Here is a 27,463-nt window from a genome sequence, read left to right on the forward strand (position 1 = left end):
CATAGTAGGTCACGTCAGAGGTCAGCATGTGGGAGAAGTGGGAGCTCATGATAGAAGAGTTTCCCACTAGCAATTACCAGTTGGAGGGCCATTCAATTGGATTGTTCCCAGTCCTATGTGGTAAATTTCAACTTCCCACTTGGATATGAGTGGGAAACTCCTATAAATTCTCCCACATGCTGACCACTGACCTCACCTACTAAGGAAATGACCTCGGTAACAGCATTTTCTGCAGTTAAATGCAACAAAACATTTATAAAAAGTAATCTATTAATATGGCTTTTGAACACTAATTTCTTTACAAGCATGATAGCTTTACTTTTAGTTTGTTTTATGCAGCTTGTTGTGGGGCTGGTTTGGATATGACAGCCTAATACGGACAGAAGCATGTCTGTTCTACAAAATATATAACCAAATATTTTTATTTTACGCTGTGTGCACTGAACTGACATGCATGATGTTGATGACACTCCGATGTTCAGATGAAGGGAATTAAATAGTCTATAATAGTCGCTCTGGATAAGAGCGTCTGCTAAATGACGTAAATGTATAATGCGCACCACAGCAGCGCTGAACTCAGTGGTTTGTAGCCTATTGTAGCTGCTGGCAAAGTAATTCAAAGCCTACAGTGCTGTGAAAAAGTCCAGACCTAATCCCAATTGAGATGTTGTGGCAGGTCTTGAAACGAGCCGTTCATGCTTGAAAAACCCACAAATGTCACTGAGTTAAAGCAGTTTTGCATGCAAGAGTGGGCCATAATTCCTCCACAATTATGTGAGAGACTGATTAACAACTACAGGAAGCATTTGGTTGCATTTGGTTGCAGCTAAAGGTGGCACAACCAGTTATTGAGTGCAAGGGGGCAATTACTTTTGGGTGTTGTATAACTTTAAAAAAAAAAATAATAAACATACATTTTTGTTATTTGTAAACTCAGGGTCCCTTTATCTAATTATTAGGTTTTGGTTGACGATCTGACAACATTCAGTATCAAAAATAGAGAAAATCAGAAAGGGGGCAAATACTTTTTCACAGCAGGATGTAACTTTCCAGTGGTACTTTTTTTGCCATGTAATATTGTTATTAAAACAAAATCAGACAACCCCATAGTAGAAAAGCTAAATTACTTAAATGTAAATGCAGATGAACAAAACGCATGCTTCAGCCTATGTACATTTTATAGCCACTATGCTTCATCAGTTGGGATACAAGTCATAATGCTTACACCTGATAATATAGACTATGCGTAGGCTATATGCATGGTACAATATGTTAAAATAATTTTACCAATATGTTATTGGGCCCATTTCTGGAGGTGGAATTTATGTTTTAGATGGTGTCAACATTTTATTTTCATTAATTTTGAAGTAGAATGTCCTTTTAAAAAGAACTGAGCTTCTCAGTTGGTCAAATTCGCAGTTTAATACATTTATTTATTTATTTATTATCCCCTTTCCCTAAAAGCATGGTGGTCATGGCTTTCTTACATGAAAGGGGAGGTTAACTTGGACTCCTCAGTCATGGGATTTTCTTTAACCCATGTGAATGCATCCAACTGGTAAATTCCCACCTCCCACTTAGTTATGAACGAAGCATAAGGCCCAATCACAAATCGACCCCTTAACCCTATGCACTTGTGAGAGGATTTGATTGGTATAAGCAATATGGCAAAACTTCCATGTATCCTACAGAAGGCAAGGTTATGATTATCATATTGCTTACATCTGTCGAATCCACTCAGATCTCCACAAATGCATAGGGTGGGATTGGGCCTAAATTAGATTTTGGGCTGGATCAAAGATGTTCTATTATATTGAGAAGATAGTCGAGTGACCGCTCTAACAATGGAAATGTGTGTCCTCAAATATAGAAGTCAGGTGGGAGGAGGCAAGATCAGGTGGGACCATAGAATACCACAGTATGAGTCATAATACCCATAAAACCTAGCGGTCAAACAGGGAAATGGTTCCAATTGTTTTTCCCAAAAAAAAATCCAAAGGGGATTTTAGAATCACTTTAAATAAGCATTTCAACCATAAACGCAGCTTGTTGGCCATTCGCTAACCTAACGTAGCAGGCATAAAATAAACTCCTGTAACTATATATCCTACATACTGGTCTTGACGAGAAGGAAAAAAACAGTTGGGGGAAGTTCTCTTCTGCACTGTTGAACCAATCCAGTAAATGTGGAGAAGTTAAGATGGAGTGTCGCCTCGCTAATGTCCAAAAGCGGAAGTCGTGTCACAGGCTCTCTTTCCATTTCCCCTGAAAACCGGAACATCCGTTTGTTGGGGACTCGGCAGAGGCTATCCATTAGCCAATCAGTGTTTCTCAAGGAGTTAAAAGCATGTGAATGCGTCCAACTGGTATTTACGACTTCACAACTTATAACTTTCCCACTTGGTTATGAATGCAGCATCATTATACACTACATTACCAAAAGTATGTGGACAGCTGCTCGTCAAACGTCTTATTCCAAAATCATGGGCATTAATTTGGAGTTGGTCCCCCCTTTGCTACTATAACAGCCTCCACTCTTCTGGGAAGGCTTTCCACTAGATGTTAGAACATTGCTGCGCAGACTTGCTTCCATTCAGCCACAAGAGCATTAGTGAGGTCGGGCACTGATGTTGGGCGATTAGGCCTGACTCGCAGTCGGCGTTCCAATTCATCCCAAAGGTGTTCGATGGGGTTGAGGTCAGGGCTCTGTGCAGGCCAGTCAAGTTCTTCCACACCAATCTCGACAAACCATTTCTGGGCAGGTAGCGTTCTCCTGCCATCCGTCAAACCGAGATTCTCCCGTCAGACTGCCAGATGGTAAAGCGTGATTAATCACTCCAGAGAATACGTTTCCACTGCTCCAGAGTGTAATGGCAACGAACTGTGTGCGGCTGCTCGGCCATAGAAACCCATTTCATGAAGCTCCTGACGAACAGTTCTTGTGCTGACGTTGCTTCCAGAGGCAGTTTGGAACTCGCTAGTGAGTGTTGCAACCGAGGACAGATTATTTTTATGCACTTCACCACACCGCGGTCCTGTTCTGTGAGCTTCTGTGGCCTACCACTTCCCGGCTGAGCCTTGTTGCTTCTAGATGTTTCCACTTCACAATAACAGCACTTACAGTTGACTGGGGAAGCTCTAGCAGGGCAGACATTTTACGAACTGAAGGTGGCATCCTATGACGGTGCCATGTTGAAAGTCACTGAGCCCTTCAGTAAGCCCATTCTACTGCCAATGTTTGTCTATGGAAATTGCATGACTGTGCTCGATTTTATACACTTGTCAGCAACTGATGTGGCTTAAATAGCCGAATCCACTAATTTGAAGGGGTGTCCACATATTTTTGTAGATATAGTGACCATAATTATATCCTCCTGATTCCTGCTTGCAAGCAAAAACTAAAGCAGGAATTAAAAGTGACTCGCTCAATACGGAAGTGCTCAGATGATGCAGATGCTACGCTACAGGACTGTTTTGCTAGCACAGACTGGAATATGTTCCGGGATTCATCCAATGGCATTGAGGAGTATACCACCTCAGTCACCAGCTTCATCAATAAGTGCATCGATGACGTCGTCCCCACAGTGACCGTACGTACATATCCCAACTAGAAGCCATGGATTACAGGCAACATCTGCACGAAGCTAAAGGCTAGATCTGCCGCTTTCAAGGAGCGGGACACTAATCCGGACACTTATAAGAAATCCTGCTATACCCTCAGACGAACCATCAAACAGGCAAAGCGTCAATACAGGAGTAAGATTTAATCCTACTACACTGGCTCTGACACTCGTCGGATGTGGCAGGGCTTGCAAACTATTACGGACTACAAAGGGAAACCCAGCCGCGAGCTGCCCAGTGACGCGAGCCTACCAGACGGGCTAAATGCCTTTTATGCTCGCTTCGAGGCAAGCAACACTGAAGCATGCATGAGAGCACCAGCTGTTCCAGGCGACTGTGTGATCATGCTCTCCGTAGCCGATGTGAGCAAGACCTTTAAATAGGTCAACATTCACAAGGCCGCGGGGCCAGATGGATTACCAGGACGTGTACTCCGAGCATGCGCGGACCAACTGGCAAGTGTCTTCACTGACATTTTCAACCTCTCCCTGACTGAGTCTGTAATACCTACATTTTCCAAGCAGACCACCATAGTCCCTGTGCCCAAGAAAGCGAAGGTAACCTGCCTAAATGACTACTGCCCCGTAGCACTCACGTCGGTAGCCATGAAGTGCTTTGAAAGGCTGGTCATGGCTCACATCAATACCATCATCCCGGAAACCCTAGACCCACTCCAATTCGCATAACGCCCCAACAGATGCACAGATGATGCAATCTCAATCGCACTCCACACTGCACTTTCCCACCTGGACAAAAGGAACACCTATGTGAGAATGATGTTCATTGACTACAGCTCAGCGTTCAACACCATAGTGCCCTCAAAGCTCATCACTGAACTAAGGACCATGGGACTAAACACCTCCCTCTGCAACTGGATCCTGGACTTCCTGACGGCCCGCCCCCAGGTGGTAAGGGTAGGCAACAACACATATGCCAAGCTGATCCTCAACACGGGGGCCCCTCAGGGGTACCTGCTTAGTCCCCTCCTGTACTCCCTGTTCACCCACGACTGCGTGGCCAAGCACGACTCCAACACCATTGTTTGCTGACGACACAACGGTTGTAGGCCTGATCACCGACAACGATGAGACAGCCTATATGGAGGAGGCCAGAGACCTGGCAGTGTGGTGCCAAGACAACAACCTCTCCCTCAACGTGAATAAGACAAAGTGATGATCGTGGACTACAGGAAAATGAGGGCCAAACACGCCCCTATTCACATCGACGGGGCTGTAGTGGAGCGGGTCGAGAGTTTCAAGTTTCTTGGTGTCCACATCACCAACAAACTATCATGGTCCAAACACACCAAGAAAGTCGTGAAGAGGGCACGACAACGCCTTTTCCCACTCAGGAGACTGAAAAGATTTGGCATGTGTTCCCAGATCCTCAAAATGTTCTACAGCTGCACCATCGAGAGCATCCTGACCGGTTGCATCACCGCCTGGTATGGCAACTGCTTGCCATCCGACCGTAAGGCGCTACAGAGAGTAGTGCGTACGGCCCAGTACATCACTGGGGCCAAGCTTCCTGCCATCCCGGACCTATATACTAGGCGGTGTCAGAGGAAGGCCCAAAAAAATTGTCAAAGACTCCAGTCACCCAAGTCATAGACTGTTCTCTCTGCTACCACACTGCAAGCGGTACCGGAGCGCCAAATCTAGGTCCAAAAGGCTCCTTAACAGCTTCTACTGCTGAACAATTAATCAAATGGCCACCTGAACTATTTGCATTGACACCCCCTCCCCTCCCCTCTTTGTTTTTACATTGCTGCTACTCGCTGTTTATTATGCATGCACAGTCACTTTACCCCTACCTACATGTACAAATTACCTTGACTAACCTGTACCCCCGCACATTGACTCAGTACTGGTACACCCTGTAAAAGGCTTCTTAACAGCTTCTACCCCCAAGCCATAAGACTCCTGAACAGCTAATCATGGCTACCCAGACTATTTGCACTGCCCTGTTCCGAAGAGACACACACGACACATCAAACTTATCAAATCGGGTGAGACGCAACGCACGTTCCTTCTGATCCGCAGAAGCACAAAAAATCAAAACAAGCCCGCCTCTCGTGATCCTCACAGCCTTCACTTTACCCAGAACTCTCTTCACCAGTTTGTATATCTCAAATGGTTTCTTCAAGATTGGTAATCTGCTCCTCATTAACAAACCATACAAGGTACGAAGGGACAGTCTCATCACTGTACACTATTTTGCTCCGTTTTCCATTCTTTTGGACAATACTCAAATTCTCCTTGATTCTACCGCCATTGGATTCAGAATCCACTTCCGCCATCTTTTTCCAGCCATTTGAGTCACCATGGATAACTGGGTGTGCGCTAAAGAAAATAAACACAAGTTGCTAGCCAAAAGCCTTCTGATGTGTGATACGTCCTCTACACCGGTTGTATTCGGCGCATGTGACAAATAAGATTTGATTTAGTGTAGCTAACAATCACTTAGTTAGGCTGTGTTTACACAGGAATAATAATTCTGATGTTTTGCACAATAATTGGCAAAAGATCTGATCTGATTGGTCAAAAGACCAATGCTTTGGCAAAGCATAAGATATGGGTTGCCAGTGTATATGCAACGTAGTTGCTGTGGGAATGACGAAAAAAGACAGTGAAAATCTTCAAGCAAAGCTTCGGAAGATGGCAGCACCACTGAACATTTCTACCGTTTCACACGAGTACAAGCGGCATACAGCCAATCATCGGTCGTTTTTATTATACGTTTCCCTAAAACGTATTACCATTGGATCATTTTCTTCCGCTCTTACCCTATACAAAGAAGATGGCTGGGGTTGTTGAACTCCAGAAATTGAAGGTGAGAACTATTTAAAAATGCAATACAGACATAATTCTTTATAGTCTGGCTTTATGTAAAAGGTATAAGTAATTGAAATGTGCGTATTGTACGGTTTACAACTCACTTGATAATGTAGTTGTGCGTTAGTAATACTCGGTGTGATTTGCCAGCAAATGGAAGCTAGCTACCTAACACAGCTGTCTGCTAGTGTGAGCTAACTAGCTAGTTATCTAACATGCGCACGTTCGTTACTGTCACATGAAATCACGTCATTTTACCAGCTAGTTGTACGAATTAATTTAGCTAATAAATACATTTCACCTAGCAAAGTAATTATGTTCTTAGCTAGTTCTTGTAGCTACCTAGTCTGATTAGTCCGGATGTAATACACAATTGGTATATAACGTTACAGCATTATAGCCGATTTATGTTTGATCTGGCAATGTGAGCAGAGGGCTCCGTACGGAGGGTGTGACACAATTGTGGAGGCCAAATCGAGCTTCGTACGGCGTATCTTCTTCTGCAATGAGGTTTAACGGCGGTTGGCATCCAATTTGTTGCATTACCGCCACCTACTAGACTGGAGTTCAACTACCTTATCTTTCCTTGAAAAATAAAGCAAAGAAATATCCTACCCTAAAACCTATCTAAAACTACACTCACACCTTCAACACTACAACTAATAATTAACCCCACCCTTCACCACTGTTTAAATACACTCACTCCTACCTCATGCCCTCAACCTGAATTGATGGGACATCACCACTTAACACTCCCTGTAACTCTTCTGTCAAGTCTCGCACACCCAAATATCTCTCTGCAGCTGCCACCACCACCTCAATTTTCTTTGATTTGCGTTCCATCCCTGCAGTACAATTAATAACCATTGCTATAAACGCTAAAAATCCAATCTTGCTGAACCATATATCACTTTTTGGTTTATCCCTCTGTACTGGTACATCTCTACTACTCACACCATATCTCTCAGGATCCCTCCCCCTTGACCCATCTTCCTCTACTTTCTTCACTGCCTCCGCATATGACAACTTCTTCTCTACTCTTACCTTGGATACCTCAACCTGCTTCTCTCGCACTGGACATGTCTGATCCCCAGCCCCATGGCCACCCCTACAATTAGCACACACCACCACTTTCCCCACTGCTTCACACTCCTTTGTCTCATGCCCTTCTGCACACTTCTCACACCTTGGAATCTCCCTCCTACACACTGCTGCCACATGCCCAGAAGTTTGACACCTGTAACATCTTAAGGTATTCGGCACATACAGTGAGGGAAAAAAGTATTTGATCCCCTGCTGATTTTGTATGTTTGCCCACTGACAAAGCCATGATCAGTCTATAATTTTAATGGTAGGTTTATTTGAACAGTGAGAGACAGAATAACAAAAAAATAAAAAAAATAAACGCATGTCAAAAATCTTATAAATTAATTTGCATTTTAATGAGGGAAATAAGTATTTGACCCCTCTGCAAAACATGACTTAGTACTTGGTGGCAAAACCCTTGTTGGCAGTCACAGAGGTAAGACGTTTATTGTAGTTGGCCACCAGGTTTGCACACATCTCAGGAGAAATTTTGTCCCACTCCTCTTTGCAGATCTTCTCCAAGTCATTAAGGTTTCGAGCCTGACGTTTGGCAACTCGAACCTTCAGCTCCCTCCACAGATTTTCTATGGGATTAAGGTCTGGGGACTGGCAGGCCACTCCAGGACCTTAATGTGCTTCTTCTTGAGCCACTCCTTTGTTGCCTTGGCCATGTGTTTTGGGTCATTGTCATGCTGGAATACCCATCCACGACCCATTTTCAATGCCCTGGCTGAGGGAAGGAGGTTCTCACCCAAGATTTAACGGTACATGGCGCCGTCCATCGTCCCTTTGATGCAGTGAAGTTGTCCTGTCCCCTTAGCAGAAAAACACCCTCAAAGCATAATGTTTCCACCTCCATGTTTGACGGTGGGGATGGTGTTCTTTGGGTCATAGCAGCATTCCTCCTCCTCCAAACACGGCGAGTTGAGTTGATGCCAAAGAGCTCGATTTTGGTCTCATCTGACCACAACACTTTCACCCAGTTCTCCACTGAATCATTCAGATGTTCATTGGCAAACTTCAGACGGGCCTGTATATGTGCTTTCTTGAGCAGGGGTACCTTGCGGGCGCTGCAGGATTTCAGTCCTTCACGGCATAGTGTGTTACCAATTGTTTTCTTGGTGACTATGGTCCCAGCTGCCTTGAGATCATTGACAAGATCCTCCCGTGTAGTTCTGGGCTGATTCCTCACCGTTCTCATGATCATTGCAACTCCATGAGGTGAGATCTTGCATCGAGCCCCAGGCCGAGGGAGATTGACAGTTCTTTTGTGTTTCTTCCATTTGCGAATAATCGCACCAACTGTTGTCAACTTCTCACCAAGCTGCTTGGCGATGGTCTTGTAGCCCATTCCAGCCTTGTGTAGGTCTACAATTTTGTCCCTGACATCCTTGGAGAGCTCTTTGGTCTTGGCCATGGTGGAGAGTTTGGAATCTGATTGATTGATTGCTTCTGTGGACAGGTGTCTTTTATACAGGTAACAATCTGAGGTTAGGAGCACTCCCTTTAAGAGTGTGCTCTAATCTCAGCTCGTTACCTGTATAAAAGACACCTGGGTGGCAGAAATCTTTCTGATTGAGAGGGGGTCAAATACTTATTTCCTTCATTAAAATGCAAATCAATTTTTATAACATTTTTGACATGCGTTTTTCTGTTTTTTTTTTGTTCTTTTGTCTCTCACTGTTCAAATAAACCTACCATTAAAATTATAGACTGATCATTTCTTTGTCAGTGGGCAAACGTACAAAATCAGCAGGAGATCAAATACTTTTTTCCCTCACTGTATGCTCGCACTGGATAACTTATATCCTAACCTCACTTTCTCAGGCAAAGACTCAACTTCAAAACTCAAAAGAACAGACAATGACTCTTCTGTTTCCCCACTTTCGCCACCCTGTTTACGTCGCACCAAACGACGATCATCACACACACCAGGAATCATCTCCTTCAGTTGGTCAACTTTTACATTCACTGCTACTCCAGTAATCACTCCTCTCAATGGCGCCCTTTTCTTTAGAGCGAAACAATTCACAATTCTTTCCCCCATTTGTTTAACTCTGAGCGCCTTCTCCCTCTGCCCAACAGAAACACAAACAATTATCACTAGACCACTTCTGGTTACTCTCACTGATTCCACTTTACCCAACGGTCTTTTCACCCATCTTGAAACCACAATTGGATCAGCCAAAAGGCAAGGATCCATTTTTTCCACAAACTTCACTCCTACTGTCACAGACTCATCTTTATCCTGACATGCTGTGCAATCCTCGGGCTCCGAGTACTTCACCACACCTTCCACCTCTGATACATCACCCTCATTCACTTCCATTTCTACTCTTGTCTTCAGCTCACTTTGCTTACATTTCCTACTACTCTTCTTTAACAAACCTCCTCCCTTTGTCCCGCCATTTTTAACTGACTCAAACTCACAATCTTCCTCCATCTCTCTCTTAGACCTCCTCTGCCTCTTTTTCCCTCCATTCCTCCTCATTCATCCAAGTATACGTCTCCTTATGATAATACTGCATTTCTCCAAACCTATATCTGTTTCTTGCCTTCTCTAAGGACTCCATTTCCCCCTCCTTTCCCTTCCGGCGTCTATTCTATCCTCGGCCTTGACCTCTTCATTGCTCTCCTCTTCTGATCCGCTGTCCTCCTCTCCTGAATCACCATCGTCTTCCGATCCCTCATCCGAGCTGTTATCTTCACTATCATCAGGACTTACTCCCTTTCCAACTGCTCGTCTTTTCGCTGAAGACGCCATGCTCCATCCCCCTTCTTCCAATCCCTCTCTCTTCGTACGGCGATGCCTTGTGTCTCCCACATTTTGTAGCAATGTGGAGGGCTCCACATTGACATGATTGGTTGATGGAGGTGGGGGCGGGAGGTCCTCTATAAACACAAACTCACTTTCTTGACGACAGCTCTGCCCTGTTACCTGAAGTGCAAGAAGTATGAATGCCCTGGCCAGGTGTAAGCGCAATAAGTATGAATGCCCTGGCCAGGTGTAAAGTACTTAAGTATAAATATTTTAAAGTACTACTTATTTCGTTTTTTTGGAGTACTTTACTATTTATATTTTGGACAACTTTTACTTCACTACATTCCTAAAGAATGTAATGTACTTTTTACTCCATACATTTTCCCAGACACCCAAAGGTACTCGTACATTTTTTATGCTTAGCAGGACTCAATAAACACAGATGCTTCGTTTGTAAATTATGTCTGAGTGTTGGAGTGTGCTACTGGCTAGGCCCCGTGTAGCTCAGTTGGTAGAGCATGGCGCTTGCAACGCCAGGGTTGTTGGTTCGATTCCCACGGGGGGCCAGTATGAAAAAATAAATAATGTATGCACTCACTAACTGTAAAGTCGCTCTGGATAAGAGCGTCTGCTAAATTACTAAAATGTAAATGTATCTGTAAATAAAAAAATGTGTGCCGTCTGGTTTTCTTAATATAAGTAATTTGAAATGATTTATACTTTTACTTTTGATACTTAAGTGTATATTAGCAATTACATTTACTTTTGATACTTAAGTATATTTAAAACCACATACTTTTAGACTTTTACTCAAGTTGTATTTTACTGGGTGACTTTCACTTGAGTCATATTCTATTAAGGTATCTTTACTTTTACTCAAGTATGACAATTGAGTATGTTTTCCACCACTGGCCCTGACCTCTGCTGAGACTGTATCGCCATAAATTCGGATTGACCATACAGAGCCTTTAATGCCTCATGTCCACCAGATGCATCTAAGTCTTTGTGGTGGAAGTCATTCATTGTCAATGGAGCAGTCCGCAATGTTACGTTGGTGATGCTGCACTAGGCTGCGGTGCGTTCTGTGTACCGCATACATTCAATATTTTCAACTTGTGCGTTGCTTTACTGTGCGGTGGTACAAACGAAAGTACACACAGACTCCAACTAGCTAGCATTTAGCTAGTTGAAAAGCGAAGCACGTGCTTCAAGTACGGAAAATGCGGGCTTGACATCCAGCAAAACAAAACTCATATGGACCTGGTGGACATGGGGGTTAGCTCTTGAAAACTGCCTTCTCCCTTGCCTGGAAACCCAAAGTTGAATTGCATTGAGTTCTACGTCAGGCAGAAGGTCTGTTGCCAATGGTTGCATTGTTGTGTGCCAATACTGTTTACTCATGGTAGCCATGTTATTATGACTGATTTAGTTCATTGTTTGTAGTTGACCATTTTATATAAATGTAATCAATGTTAATTAACAGCTGTATTATATGCATACACTCTTCACTAACAGTCTTCTACATTTGTCGACCCTACCTTCTTCAGTTGGCTGAGCTCAAGCAGGAGTGTGCTGTGAGGGGTTTGGGCGTGAAAGGCAACAAAGGTGACCTTATTGGCCGGTTGCAGGCGTACCTTGAGGAGCATGGTATGATGGTCTTTCTTGCACTAACACTCACTCTTTTCTTACCAGCACTGATTGTAAAATGTAGCCTAAATGTGTGTTTTTTTTGTCGTACGAAAGCATAATGTTCCCCTGCCCTGTGAATGATGTGATGGGGAGTTCACTTCAGTTCCAACTATTTGCAGATTGTGTTGTCATGTTTAGGTGTCGGTATGTCTGTGGTTTCTTCTTTTTGCTCAGTAACAAACACTTTCCATCAGATCTACTTTTTCTCTTGACTTGTTTCTGAACTCACCTTAACAAAACCACTGCAATATAAACCTTACTCTTTCTTGGATGTTGTCATCAAATGTCTTGATTTCTCCAATAACTGAACCTTGGTTTGGTAGATGTATGTAGCATTATTCACTCTGACAGATGGGATATACATTATCTTCTGTACTATGCTCGGATAAACATTCTCGTTTTTACATCCAACTTGATGTCTTGAAAATGTGAGGAAAATATATATTTTACATTTTATGTTCCAGAAGATGAGGTGAACGAAGAGGAGGTTTTGGGAGAGTTAGAGGTAAGCATGTGAAACATGTTTAATCAAAAATTATATTATTGTTTAAAGCTGACTTTTTGTTCAGAATATTTAAAAATTGTGGTGATTTACGTGCTTGGTGTATATTTACAGGATGATCCTAAAGAGGAGGAAATCAGTGAAACACCTGCAGAAGAGGCAGCAGAAGAGGCAGCAGAAGAGGCAGTAGAAGAGGCAGCTGTACCTGAAAAGTCAGTACTCTATTTGTTACTCACACCTACCTATAGGATGTTTCATGTCCTAATGACTGGTTATTATGTGATTGAAGTAGGCCTAGCCTAATCATTGTTATCGTGATTCTCATTGAAAATTCAGCAGTTTTTCAACATGTTAAGATAAAGCTTGATGTCGGCATCTTCCTTTTTTGGTCTATGAATGTCAGTTATGATCAATTTATGTTGTCATACGGTATGCAAGATGTCTTTGGGGGATTATTTCACTGGCCGTGCAGTGGATTATTTTTGACCAATAGAGGGCAGGCTAGGTTTACAAAGTTTTCCGCTGGATAGTTTATTCAACTTCACATTTTGTCTTGCTTTTAGGGATGCTGAAAAGAAAGTTGTGAAAATCACTGCCCCATCAGTTGCGGATGAGGTATGTAGTACAGTATTCTAATTGTGTGCATGATGCACACAATAACTGCATTAAATAACTGGATTTAAAATCATTGTTTTACCCAATGTTATACTCATCAGCTCTGGGTCGTTCCATTTGATTTCAATCACTTTTGACTGCAGCCCATTTTATTTGACTGAAACTTTCTACCCATGGTCGAAGTGGTCAGAAAGTTACTTCTCGGAACTGAAAGCCAAAACATTTAGGTGATGGAGGTGCTAATAATTCACCCATTTTGTAAACCCCACCCTAGCATGAGACATCCATGTCTTCTTCAGTGGAAAATATAAACATTTGAGTTTGATATAATTGAAAAGCTTACAAACAGGGTTGTCAAACTATTTAATCATTTCTAGAATGTTTTAAAAATGTAAATAAACATCGTCATTTTTTGACCTTTAACATCAATTATCTAAAAGTCAGATGTTTTTCATTTTCACATATGTTGTAGATTAGACCCTATTTTACGTCATCTGAGGTGTTTGTGTTGTGCCCAACATCGGTTGAGACACAGCATACTCTTGAATACAGGGTGGATGTCATTTAAATCATAGAAATAGAATTCATAGAATGGACATATCCCTTCAGACTAAGGGCTGTGGCAGTCATGACATATTGTCAACCGGTTATTGTCATTCAAAAGACTGCCGGTTTCACGGTAATTGACCGTTAGTAAACATAAACACATTTAGCATCTCCAGGCCTCCATGCATACAAGCCGCTGATGCGCACCTTTGGAACATCTAGATAAATAAATAAAAAGTATATCAAATCAATTTAATATACACCATCACAATAAATCCATTATTTTAGGCAGGTCTAAAGAAACATTATGATATGAAGAAATTGTATTTCAGAAGAACAGAATATGAGTTGGCCTACTTACTGTATGTTATCTGGCTATGCACCTTGCCATAGGCTGTAGGCTAGTTCATTTAGCAGACAAGATATGCTCATAAGTCCCGTGCCATTATTTCATATTATATGATTTTATAGGAGGAAGAATATAATTTAACTTAGCAGAATAAAATAGAATGGATATTTTTCCCATTCCAGAGTGCACATATGAAGTGACTATGTTGAGCGTGTAAAAATGATCATTTGAAACAGGTCCTATATGCTAGATTTAGAGTTATTTGGCAACTTTACTTGTGAATGATACGAACCTTAGAATGTCTTAGAAATCAAAACATACAGTATATGGGCTGCATGATGCGACTATAGGCTATTGATGATTTGAGAAAGTCCCAAAAAAAGTTTGCGCTGTTCTTTCATCAAGTGATCATATACTGAACAAAAATATAAACACAACATGCAAAAATATATGATTTTACTGAGTTACAGTTCATATAAGGAAATCAGTCAATTGAAATAAATAAATTAGGCCCTAATCTATGGATTTCACATGACTGGGTAGGGGAGCAGCCATGGGTGGGCCTGGGAGGCCCAACCACTTGGGAGCCAGGTGCACCCACTAGGGAGCCTGGCCCAGCCAATCAGAATTAGTTTTTCCCCACAAAAGGGCTTTATTACAGACATAATTACTCCTCAGTTTCATTAGCTGTCCGGGTGGTTGGTCGATCCCGCAGGTGAAGAAGCCGAATGTGAAGGTGCTGGACTGGTATGGTTACGCGTGGTCTGTGGTTGTGAGGCCGGTTGGACGTACTGCCAAATTCTATAAAACGGCTAATGGTAGAGAAATTAACATTAAATTATCTGGCAACAGGTCTGGTGGACATTCCTGCAGTCAGCATGCAAATTGCACGCTCCCTCAGAACTTGAGACATCTGTGGCATTGTGTTGTGTGACAAAACTGCACATTTTAGTGTGGCCTTTTATTGGTGCACCTATGTAAATATCATACTGTTTAATCAGCTTCTTAATATTCCACAACTGTCAGGTGGATGGATTATCTTGGCAAAGGAAAATGCTCACAAACACGGATGCACAACATTTGAGAGAAATAAGCTTTTTGTACGTGTGGAACATTTCAGGGATCTTTTATTTCAGCTCATGAAACATGGGACCAACATTTTACATATTGCGTTTTATATTTTTGTTCAGTATATTTTCACCCATCAGACTAATCTCAATTTAATCTTGTCTTTACTCATATGTAAAATTAGTTTAGATTTAGAATGGCCAATTATCAAAGGGGCAGGAAGAAAAAAGACGTAATCAGTATGCACTCGAATAGCGAATGGAGACTGCTTTCCCGCTGGTTCGTTTTTTTCAATCTGGGTAGGCTACTCTGGTTATTTCACTCAATGCATCAACCACTGTTTGAGGATGCAACCTCTTGCTCAGCAACATGTGATATTCCGCCCAAATGCTGTATGCCATGGGTTCTCCAACCTTGTTCCTGCAGCTACCCAGTGCTTAATTGGGAAACAAAGTGAAATCTGTTCGGGAACATCGATAGTAACATGTTTTCACAACATAACATATTTCACTAAACTGTTGACAGCCCCTCTGTGTGCTCGAGAAAGGAATGAAGGAGAGATAGGAGATGGAAATACACGGTGGTGAGATATTCTGTAACTAAAGGTAATGTCAGCCTATTAATTATGAAGAAAAAAAAAAGCCCTATTACTAGGCTATTCAAAAACAAATGTACTATAATTTTAAGCTAACCCTGTAAGCCGCCCTGCACAATCAATGAAATAAAAGCATCGCCTAGGCCTATAGGTTCTCTCCCAGACTAATGGATAGAACGTTTGGAGGATAGCATAAGGTAACCAGTCTATCCAATACGCATAATTATACAGTCCACACTCGAAGACGATTACTAGAATTTGTTTAATTTTGGAGTATAGGCTAGACCAATTATGTACCAAAGACATCTTAAATCAGTTTTTTAAATGTTTTTCTGCCATGCGTAATATGCAGTAGGCAATGTATTGTATAACTTTTTTGGGGCTTGGGCTCATATATAGGCCTATGTGTATACATAAACTTTAATATGCCTATGGGTGTTTTTAATTAATCATCACCTTAGAATGCGCTGCCCATTTCGTTGTGTTAGGCTTTGAAACAACATCCACAATGACCATGCTTTCCACTCAGTTTCAACCTATTGTTTATCTTCTTTCTTCAAATTGATCAATCACAGTGAGGTGAGTTTTAAAAGCAAGATACTGTTTTAATGATGTGTTTGTGATTTCATTTACATTGTCAGAGTGGTTAGAGGGACAATAGAGCCCTGAGTACCAGGTCATTATGATGGTCATTAGCGAGTTGGGTACTACAAATGCATGTCACATGGAATTTTACTGCGGTCATGACTCATGACTGCAGGTGTGGTGGTAATACGGTCACCAACGCAATTTAGCTCGTACATCATTGACATTTTAATTGAGTACAAATGTGTACTTCTAATTACTACCACAAAGATGGCCACCGGTCCACCCACAGTCGAATGTCAACTTAAATGGTAATGTCTATTCTATTATCTGAACAGTGCATTGGGAAACTATTCAGACCCCTTCACTTTTTCCACATTTTGTTACGTTACAGCCTTATTCTAAAATTGATTAAATTGTTTTTTTCCCTCATCAATCTACACACAATACCCCATAATGACAAAGCAAAAACAGGTTTTTAGAAATGTTTGCAAGTTTATAAAAAATAAACTGAAATCTCACATTTACATAAGTGTTCAGACCCTTTACTCAGAGCTTTGTTTAAGCACCATTGGCAGCGATTACAGCCTAGAGTCTTCTTGGGTATGACGCTACAAGCTTGGCACACCTGTATTTGGGGAGTTTCTCCCATTCTTCTCTGCACATCCTCTCAAGCTCTGTCAGGTTGGATGGGGAGCGTTGCTGCACAGCTATTTTCAAGTCTATTTTCAAGTTTCTCCAAAGATGTTCGATCGGGTTCAAGTCTGATGGCTGGGCCATTTAGGACATTCAGAGACTTGTCCCGAAGCCACTCCTGCGTTGTTTTCGCTGTGTGCTTAGGGTCATTGTCCTGTTGGAAGGTGAACCTTCGCCCCCAGTCTGAGGTCCTGAGTGCTCTGGAGCAGGTTTGCATCAAGGATCTCTCTCTACTTTTCTCAGTTCATCTTTCCCTCGATCCTGACATGTCTTACAGTCGCTGCCGCTGAAAAACATCCCCACAGCATGATGCTGCCACCACCATGCTTCACCGTAGGTATGGTGCCAGGTTTCTTCCAGACGTGGCGCTTGGCATTCAGGCCAAAGAGTTCAATCTTGGTTTCATCAGACCAGAGAATCTTGTTTCTCATGGTCTGAGAGTCCTTTAGGTGCCATTTGGCAAACTCGAAGCGGGCTGTCATGTGCCTTTTACTGAGGAGTGGCTTCCGTCTGGCCACTCTACCATAAAGGCCTGATTGGTGGAGTGCTGCAGAGATGGTTGTCTTTCTGGAAGTTTCTCCCAACTCCACAGAGGAACTCTAGAGCTCTGTCAGAGTGACCATCGGGTTCTTGGTCACCTCCCTGACCAAGACCCTTCTCCCCCGATTGCTCAGTTTGGCCAGACGGCTAGATCTAGGAAGATTCTTGGTGGTTCCAAACTTATTCCATTTAAGAATGATGGAGGCCACTGTGTTCTTGGGGACCTTCAATGCTGCAGACATTTTTTGGTACCCTTCCCCAGATCTGTGCCTCGACACAATCCTGTCTCGGAGGTCTACGGACAATTCCTTCGACCTCATGGCATGGTTTTTGCTCTGACATGCACTATCAACTGTGGGACCTTTTATATAGACAGGTGTGTGCCTTTCCAAATCATGTCCAATCAATTGAATTTACAACAGGTGGACTCCAATCAAGTTGTAGAAACCTCTCAAGGATGATCAATGGAAACAGGATGCACCTGAGCTCAATTTCGAGTCTCATAGCAAAGGGTCTGAATACTTATGTAAATAAGGTATTTTTATTTTTTATATATTTGCAAAAATGTCTAAAAACCTGTTTTCACTTTGTCGTTATGGGGTATTGTGTGTAGATGGATGAGATTATTATATATATTTTGTAATCCGTTTTAGAATAAGGATGTAACGTAACAAAATGTGGAAAAAGTCAAGGGGTCTGAATACTTTCCGAAGGCACTATTATTTCAATAGGTTTCCTACGGAGGATTGACAGTAAAAAAAAATGATAAATTATATTCCCATTCAAGTCAACATTCTCTGATGTGTGGACCTCCAACCATCTTTGTGCTACCATTTGAAAGTTGACATTTCAATTCTATTCCCATTTTATTACATTTATTAGCCAAAACATGACTCCCACCCTGTATTCAAGAGCATGTTGTGTCTCAACCGATTGCGGGCACAACACAAACCACCTGATGATGTAAAGTAGGGTCTAAGCTACAACATATGCGAAAATGAAAAACATTGGATTTGATGCTTTTTTTGATAATTTAAGTTAAAGGTTTAAAAAAATCATTTTTATTCAAACAATTGTTTTTCAAGAAATTATCAAATAGTTTGCCAACCCTGTTTGTAAGCTTTTTAAATTATATCAAACTAAACTGTTTATTTTTTCCCAGAGATGAGGACATGGATGTCTCATGGTAGGGTGGGGTATGCAAAGTGGATTCACTTTTTACCAACTCTTTCTGGTAAATGTTTTGGCATTCAGGTCCAAAAAGTTACTTTCGGACTAATTCTACCATTGGCAAATATGCATAGAAAGTTTCATTCAAATCAAAAGGGGTGCAGTCAAAAAGTGATTGAAATCAAATGGAATGACCCCTCTGGTAATCCACACTGTTGGAATGTGAAACTGATCTATTGTAGGTCTGACCCCAATTAGTCAACTGGTCGATTGTTTGGTTGTTAGGCTGTTGGTCGACCGAGATTGTTTTAGTCAAGCAGTAACATATACACTACCAGTCAAAAGTTTGGACACACCTACTCATTCAAGGGTTTTTCATTATTTTTACTATTTTTTATATTGTAGAATAATAGTGAAGACATCAAAACTATGAAATAACACATATGGAATCATGTAGTAACCAAAGAAGTGTTACACAAAATAAAATATATTTGAGATTCTTCAAAGTAGCCACCCTTTGCCTTGACAGCTTTGCACACTCTTGGCATTCTTTCAACCAGCTTCACCTGGAATGCTTTTCCAACAGTCTTGAAGGAGTTCCCACATATGCTGAGCACTTGTTGGCTGCTTTTCCTTCACTCTGCCGTCCGACTCATCCCAAACCATCTCAATTGTGTTGAGGTCGGGGGATTGTGGAGGCCAGGTCATCTGATGCAGCACGCCATCACTCTCCTTCTTGGTAAAATAGCCCTTACACAGTCTGGAGGTGTGATGGGTCATTGTCCTGTTGAAAAACAAATGATAGTCAAACTAAGCCCAAACCAGATGGGATGGCGTATCGCTGCAGAATGCTGTGGTAGCCTTGCTGGTTAAGTTTGCCTTGAATTCTAAATAAATCACAGACAGTGTCACCAGCAAAGCACCCCCACACCATAACATCTCCTCCTCAATAGACATGGCGGTTTGAACCAAAAATCTCAAATTCGGACTCGAGACCAAAGGACAAATTTCTACCGGTCTAATGTCCGTTGCTTGTGTTTCTTGGCCCAAGCAGGTCTCTTCTTCTTATTGGTGTCCTTTAGGAGTGGTTTCTTTGCAGCAATTCGACCACGAAGGCCTGATTCACACAGTCCCCTCTAAACAGTTGATGTTGAGATGTCTGTTACTTGAACTCTGTGAAGCATTTATTTGGGATGCAATTTCTGAGGCTGGTAACTCTAATGAACTCTGGTTCTTCCATTCCTGTTGCGGTCCTCATGAGCGCCAGTTTCATCATAGCGCTTGATGGTTTTTGCGACTGCACTGTTCTTGAAATGTTCAGGATTGACTGACCTTCATGTCTTAAAGTATACCACCGCTACCTTTCCATAACACAACTGATTGGCTCCAACGCATTAAGAAGGAAATAAATTCCACACATTTTAAGGCACACCTGTTAATTGAAATGCATTCCAGGTGACTACCTCCATGAAGCTGGTTGAGAGAATGGCAAGAGTGTACAAAGCTGTCATCAAGGCAAAGGGTGGCTATTTGAAGAATCTCAAAGATAAAATATATTTTGATTTGTTTAACACTTTTTTTGGTTACTACATGATTCCATATGTGTTATTTCATAGTTATGATGTCTTCACTATTATTCTACAATGTAAAAAATAGTAAAAATAAAGAAAAACCCTTGAATGAGTATGTGTCCAAACTTTTGACTGGTTGTGTGTGTGTGTGTGTGTGTGTGTATATATGACAGACACAGCAAACCTTCTTGCCACAGCTCGCATTGATGTGCCATCCTGGATGAGCTGCACTACCAGAGCCACTTGTGTGGGTTGTAGACTCCGTTTAGCAAGAGCTCCCCCAATAAAGGACTGGTTTTGCAGGTGGTGACCACAGACCACTTCTCAGTTCCTATGCTTCCTGGCTGATGTTTTGGTCACTTTTGAAGGCTGGCGGTGCTTTCACTCTAGTGGTAGCATGAGACGGAGTCTACAACCCACACAAGTGGCTCTGGTAGTGCAGCTCATCCAGGATGGCACATCAATGCGAGCTGTGGCAAGAAGGTTTGCTGTGTCTGTCAGCGTAGTGTCCAGAGCATGGAGGCGCTACCAGGAGACAGGCCAGTACATCAGGAGACGTGGAGGAGGCTGTAGGAGGGCAACAACCCAGCAGCAGGACTGCTACCTCCGCCTTTGTGCAAGGAGGAGCAGGCGGAGCACTGCCAGAGCCCTGCAAAATGACCTCTAGCAGGCCACAAATGTGCATGTGTCTGCTCAAACGGTCAGAAACAGACTCCATGAGGGTGGTATGAGGGCCCGACGTCCACAGGTGGGGGTTGTGCTTACAGCCCAACACCGTGCAGGACGTTTGGCATTTGCCAGAGAACACCAAGATTGGCAAATTCGCCACTGGCGCCCTGTGCTCTTCACAGATGAAAGCAGGTTCACACTGAGCACGTGACAGACGTGACAGAGTCTGGAGACGCTGTGGAGAACGTTCTGCTGCCTGCAACATCCTCCAGCATGACCGGTTTGGCGGTGGGTCAGTCATGGTGTGGGGTGGCATTTCTTTGGGGGGCTGCACAGCCCTCCATGTGCTCGCCAGAGGTAGCCTGACTGCCATTAGGTACCCGAGATGAGATCCTCAGACCCCTTGTGAGACCATATGCTGGTGCGGTTGGCCCTTGGTTCCTCCTAATGCAAGACAATGCTAGACCTCATGTGACTGGAGTGTGTCAGCAGTTCCTGCAAGAGGAAGGCATTAATGCTATGGACCGCCCATTCCCCAGACCTGAATCCAATTGAGCACATCTGGGACATCATGTCTCGCTCCATCCACCAACGCCACGTTGCACCACAGACTGTCCAGGAGTTGGCGGATGCTTTAGTCCAGGTCTGGGAGGAGATCCCTCAGGAGACCATCTGCCACCTCATCAGGAGCATGCCTGGAGGCCACACACACTACTGAGCCTCATTTTGACTTGTTTTAAGGACATTACATCAAAGTTGGATCAGCCTGTAGTGTGGTTTTCCACTTTAATTTTGAGTGTGACTCCAAATCCAGACCTCCATGGGTTGATAATTTTGATTTCCATTGATTATTTTTGTGTGATTTTGTTGTCAGCACATTCAACTATGTAAAGAAAAAAGTATTTAATAAGATTATTTCATTCATTCAGATCTAGGATGTGTTATTTTAGTGTTCCCTTTATTTTTTTGACAGTGTGTATATATATATATATATATATATATATATACAGGGGTGCACATAACCTTTTCAGTGAGTTACTCAGGTGAGTACCAGCAGATGGTGTCTGGTACTCACCCCATATGTAGCGTGGTCTTAATAAGTGCAGTCTTCCTCACTGTCCTCCTCAGTGCCGCCACCACTGTCCTCTGCTTCAGCTTCCTGCATGGTAGATGATGAAGATGCTGCAGATGCACCTCACTGTCCTTGGTTGAGCCTCCGATTAGCTGTCTCCATCCACAGGTCAACAGCAGGCTTTGGGTCAAATGTCTCTGTGGTCTGCTTTGACAGGTGAATGTACATCAGGGCTGAGAGACGAGCATGTGACAGACGAGATCTGTACTTGGTTTTTATTATGTTGAGATATGAGAATCCCCTCTCACAAGCTGCACTGCTTAAAGGCAGTGTAAGAGACAGCTTAACCACCTTGTTGATGTTGGAGTAGCATCTGGGTTACTTGTATTTACTATTTGGACCAAGTCATACACAGAAGAGGCTCCCAGGCGTTTTCCTGCCTGCTTTAAGCGCATCCATTCTGTCACAGTGGTATCTTTGTCAAGTTGCAAGGTGGCCTCATATTTCTTGAGAATGCTGCAAACTGTTGTGTTTCCAAAACTGTGGAGGTCTTGCATTTCCTGAGGCCATGTTGAAGGATCAAATACTAAGAAATGATCACATGACTTGAGGGAGTCATATTTGATTTCAAACTCTTTGATTAACCCCCTGAGTAAGTGTGTCTTGTCTCTGTCAGCATCAGCATTGGAAACAGTGTGTGCCCTGTGGCTTTCACCATCAAGCAGAAGTGTGAACTGTCCAATGGCCACCATGAGTTCATCCTTACATTCTCCAATGGTCAGCTTTTCCTTCTGAAACCTAATGGAGGTGGTCTTCAAAATGTTGCAAATGTCAAGCATGTTTGACAGAAAGCACTGAAAACGCTCTGTGCAGATATGCTGCAAGTCACTGTTATCACTCGTAACCAGTTGCATTTTAATGGCTGGCAATAGTCTTGATATTTTTAACAGTGTTTCATGCCTCCATGCAGACCATCTGATATTATGAAACTTACCCAGTTTCACAAAGGAGATCCCATTTTCTTCACATAGCTTATTCAGTGCAGCAGTTTTTTTTGTAAATAAAACTGCAGCAGCTTGACCACAGAGCGATTAAATGTCTCACAGTAAGGAACGTTGCGATCAGCTGATTTCACGCAATTCTCCAGTGTGTGTACGGTGCACAGAATGTGCACAAGGGAGTCTCCAACCGCAGCAAGTTGCCTGAGTTTTGGCACAACGCCGTTGTAGATACCTACGTTGACAGCAGCCCAGTCTGTGCACACAGCGACCATCTTTGTTGTCCAGTCATCCAAGCCTGTGTCCTGGAAAAGTCTCACAAGTCCGTCTGTTATGGCCTGCGCGGTTCGGTCAGCACCCAATTCAATCAGTCCAATAAAGTCCGAAGTAAACTCTCCGTTGCTGGACACAGACACAATGTAAACGATTTCCTGCTCAGTTTTTGTGATGTCCTCAGATCCATCAAAAAGCTGCCCCCAAAATTCAGCAGACTGCAACTTGGCTCGTAACTCCCCGCTGATGGTGTGAGCGATGCTCTGCATGATCCGTGTGCCCCCTTCACGTGAATGATATGCACCTCCGACATTTACTCCTAGCCGCTTCAGTAAAGGAACAACCTCATAATAGGAAGACATGGGACGTGCGTGTTTAGCTTTATGGAAGGCGAGGAGAAAAATATTAAACAGAGCTTGCCGCTGTTCTTCATTCAGCTTGTTTTTTTTCCGAAAAAAGTATTTTCTTCAGCTCTTGCTCCAGTTGGCGTTTCTTTGTAGGTGGCGAAACGCCAAAGAAGCTGCTTAATGTCTGTTGCTTTTTGGACATCCCTGACAGTAGTTGACAAGCAACATGTCATGTGTAAGGTTAGATGAGAAGATCGGTCAAGTACGCAAAGGCGCGTAGTAAAAAAAAAAAAAAAAAAAAAAAAAAAAACATTGTAAAGTGGTTATCCCACTGGCTATAAGGTGAATGCACCAATTTGTAAGTCGCTCTGGATAAAAGCGTCTGCTAAATGACGTAAATGTAACACAAGTGGCATTACGCATTCATGATTTTGTCACGCTTGCGTACCTGCGTACCAGTTATGTGCACCCCTGTGTGTATATACAGTGGGGAGAACAAGTATTTGATACACTGCCGATTTTGCAGGTTTTCCTACTTACAAAGCATGTAGAGGTCTGTAATTGTTATCATAGGTACACTTCAACTGTGAGAGACGGAATCTAAAACAAAAATCCAGAAAAACACATTGTATGATTTTTAAGTAATTAATTTGCATTTTATTGCATGACATAAGTATTTGATACATCAGAAAAGCAGAACTTAATATTTGGTACAGAAACCTTTGTTTGCAATTACAGAGATCATACGTTTCCTGTAGGTCTTGACCAGGTTTGCACACACTGCAGCAGGGATTTTGGCCCACTCCTCCATACAGACCTTCTCCAGATCCTTCAGGTTTTGGGGCTGTCGCTGGGCAATACAGACTTTCAGCTCCCTCCAAAGATTTTATATTGGGTTCAGGTCTGGAGACTGGCTAGGCCACTCCAGGACCTTGAGATTATTCTTACGGAGCCACTCTTTAGTTGCCATGGCTGTGTGTTTCGGGTCGTTGTCATGCTGGAAGACCCAGCCACGACCCATCTTCAATGCTCTTACTGAGGGAAGGAGGTTGTTGGCCAAGATCTCGCGATACATGGCCCCATCCATCCTCCCCTCAATACGGTACAGTCGTCCTGTCCCCTTTGCAGAAAAGCATCCCCAAAGAATGATGTTTCCACCTCCATGCTTCACGGTTGGGATGGTGTTCTTGGGGTTGTACTCATCCTTCTTCCTCCAAACATGGTTTTCTTTGAGACTGTGGTCCCAGCTCTCTTCAGGTCATTGACCAGGTCCTGCCGTGTAGTTCTGGGCTGATCCCTCACCTTCCTCATGATCATTGATGCCCCACGAGGTGAGATCTTGCATGGAGCCCCAGACCGAGAGTGATTGACCGTCATCTTGAACTTCTTCCATTTTCTAATAATTGCGCCAACAGTTGTTGCCTTCTCACCAAGCTGCTTGGCTATGGTCCTGTAGCCCATCCCAGCCTTGTGCAGGTATACAATTGTATCCCTGATGTCCTTACACAGCTCTCTGGTCTTGGCCATTGTGGAGAGGTTGGAGTCTGTTTGATTGAGAGTGTGGACAGGTGTCTTTTATACAGGTAACGAGTTCAAACAGGTGCAGTTAATACAGGTAATGAGTGGAGAACAGGAGGGCTTCTTAAAGAAAAACTAACAGGTCTGTGAGAGCTGGAATTCTTACTGGTTGGTAGGTGATCAAATACTTATGTCATGCAATAAAATGCACATTAATTACTTAAAAATCATACAATGTGATTTTCTGGATTTTTGTTTTAGATTCCGTCCCTCACAGTTGAAGTGTACCTATGATAAAATTACAGACCTCTACATGCTTTGTAAGTAGGAAAACCTGCAAAATCAGCAGTGTATCAAATACTTGTTCTCCCCACTGTATATATATGTATATATGTATGTATGTATGTATGTGTGTGTGTATATAGTCGGAAGTTTACATACACCTTAGCCAAATACATCTAAACTCAGTTTTTCACAATTCCTGACATTTAGTCCTAGTAAAAATTCCCTGTCTTAGGCCTCCTTGCTCGCACACGCTTTTTCAGTTCTGCCCACAAATGTTCTATAGGATTGAGGTCAGGGCTTTGTGATGGTCACTCCAATACCTTGACTTTGTTGTCCTTAAGTCATTTTGCCACAACTTTGGAAGTATGCTTGGGGTCATTGTCCATTTGGAAGCCCCATTTGCGACCAAGCTTTAACTTCCTGACTGATGTCTTGAGATGTTGCTTCAATATATCCACATAATTTTCCTTCCTCATGATGCTATCCATCTATTTTGTGAAGGGCACCAGTCCCTCCTGCAGCAATGCCCCCACAGCATGATGCTGCCACCCCCGTGCATCACGGTTGGGATGGTGTTCTTTGGCTTGCAAGCTACCCCCTTTTTCCTCCAAACATAACGATGGTCATTATGGCCAAACAGTTCTATTTTTGTTTCATCAAACCAGAGTACATTTCTCCAAAAAGTACGATCTTTGTCCCCATGTGCAGTTGCAAACCGTAGTCTGGCTTTTGTATGGCGGTTTTGGAGCAGTGGCTTCTTCCTTGCTGAGCGACCTTTCAGGTTATGTCGATACAGGACTCGTTTTACTGTGGATATAGATACTTTTGTACCTGTTTCCTCCAGCATCTTCACAAGGTCCTTTGCTGTTGTTCTGGGATTGATTTGCACTTTTTGCACCAAAGTATGTATATGTGTGTGTGTATATATATGTATATGTGTATATACATATATATGTATGTGTGTATGTATGTGTATATATACATACTGTTCTTGATAAAAGACCAAGTCAATATTATGGCAAGAACAGCTCAAATAAGCAAAGAGAAACGACAGTCCATCATTACTTTAAGACATGTAGGTCATTCAATCCGGAAAATTTCAACAACTGTGAAAGTTTCTTAAAGTGCAGTCGCAAAAACCATCAAGCGCTATGATGAAACTGGCTCTCATGAGGACCACCACAGGAAAGGAAGACCCAGAGTTACCTCTTCTGCAGAGGATAGTTTCATTAGAGTTACCAGCCTCAGAAATTGCAGCCCAAATAAATGCTTCACAAAGTTCAAGTAACAGACACATCTAAACATCAACTGTTCAGAGGAGACTGTGTGAATCAGGCCTTCATGGTCGAATTGCTTTCTTGGTTACTACATGATTCCATGTGTTATTTCATAGTTTTGATGTCTTCACTATTATTCTACAATGTAGAAAATAGTAAAAATAAAGAAAAACCCTTGAATGAGTAGTTGTGTCCAAACTTTTGACTGGTACTGTATATTACCAGTAGTACATTTACCATTAATTCCTATAATTTCTAATCTACAATATTTGTTACTTTGGTTACGGTAATTTCTGTTAATGCATTCAATATTATTATTCCAGTCTTCCCGTTCTCATTGTCGGAGTGGAAACATTGTTTGCAGAGTGCACAACCTATGCTACACTTGTGAGAAACAAGTTTTGGTTAATTTCATTCCATTCACGAGTTTTGTCAATTTAGTAATTGTCTTTTTGTTTTGAGCGCTCCTGTCAATGTTGAGTAAGGATGTGCACGCATAGAAGTAGGCCTATTGGCTACCTGGCCTGGATGCAAATGTAGGCATATAAATGTGCCCATTTGGGGATCTGATAGTATTTCTGATTGGCTTAACGCACCACTACTAACGACCTGTGGAGCTTCTCAAAGTCATGTTTTTTTCACAACAAACAGCAAGCAAATGAAGTCTGTTTTTACATCCATTGAGAATTACAATAGTTCCTCAATGTGTTTGTATTTCGATTACCACTCAGCGTGACAGGGAAAAATGTCATGCTCTGATCCAGTGGAAATGTCATAAAATTGGCCTACCTGATTA

General features: G+C 42.5%; 1 protein-coding gene across 2 annotated transcripts in view; it reads left to right on the plus strand.

Annotated features, from left to right (window-relative positions):
- Window positions 1–6,002: 6,002 nt before the first annotated feature.
- LOC311138987 (SAP domain-containing ribonucleoprotein-like) overlaps window positions 6,003–27,463 on the plus strand; it is an 83,608-nt gene continuing 62,147 nt past the window's right edge. Inside the window, exons 1-5 of one of the 2 annotated variants that reach the window (XM_084173806.1) lie at window positions 6,003–6,453; window positions 11,850–11,949; window positions 12,456–12,496; window positions 12,608–12,705; window positions 13,057–13,108. In XM_084173806.1, coding sequence (XP_084029932.1) covers window positions 6,421–6,453; window positions 11,850–11,949; window positions 12,456–12,496; window positions 12,608–12,705; window positions 13,057–13,108 — 324 coding nt within the window. In that variant the 5' untranslated portion in view covers window positions 6,003–6,420. The remainder of the gene's footprint in view (window positions 6,454–11,849; window positions 11,950–12,455; window positions 12,497–12,607; window positions 12,706–13,056; window positions 13,109–27,463) is intronic. The other variant, XM_084173807.1, reaches the window with a different exon arrangement.

The sequence above is a fragment of the Coregonus lavaretus genome, assembly GCF_964263955.1.
Source record: "Coregonus lavaretus genome assembly, chromosome: 12".
Classification (NCBI taxonomy): Eukaryota; Metazoa; Chordata; class Actinopteri; order Salmoniformes; family Salmonidae; genus Coregonus; species Coregonus lavaretus.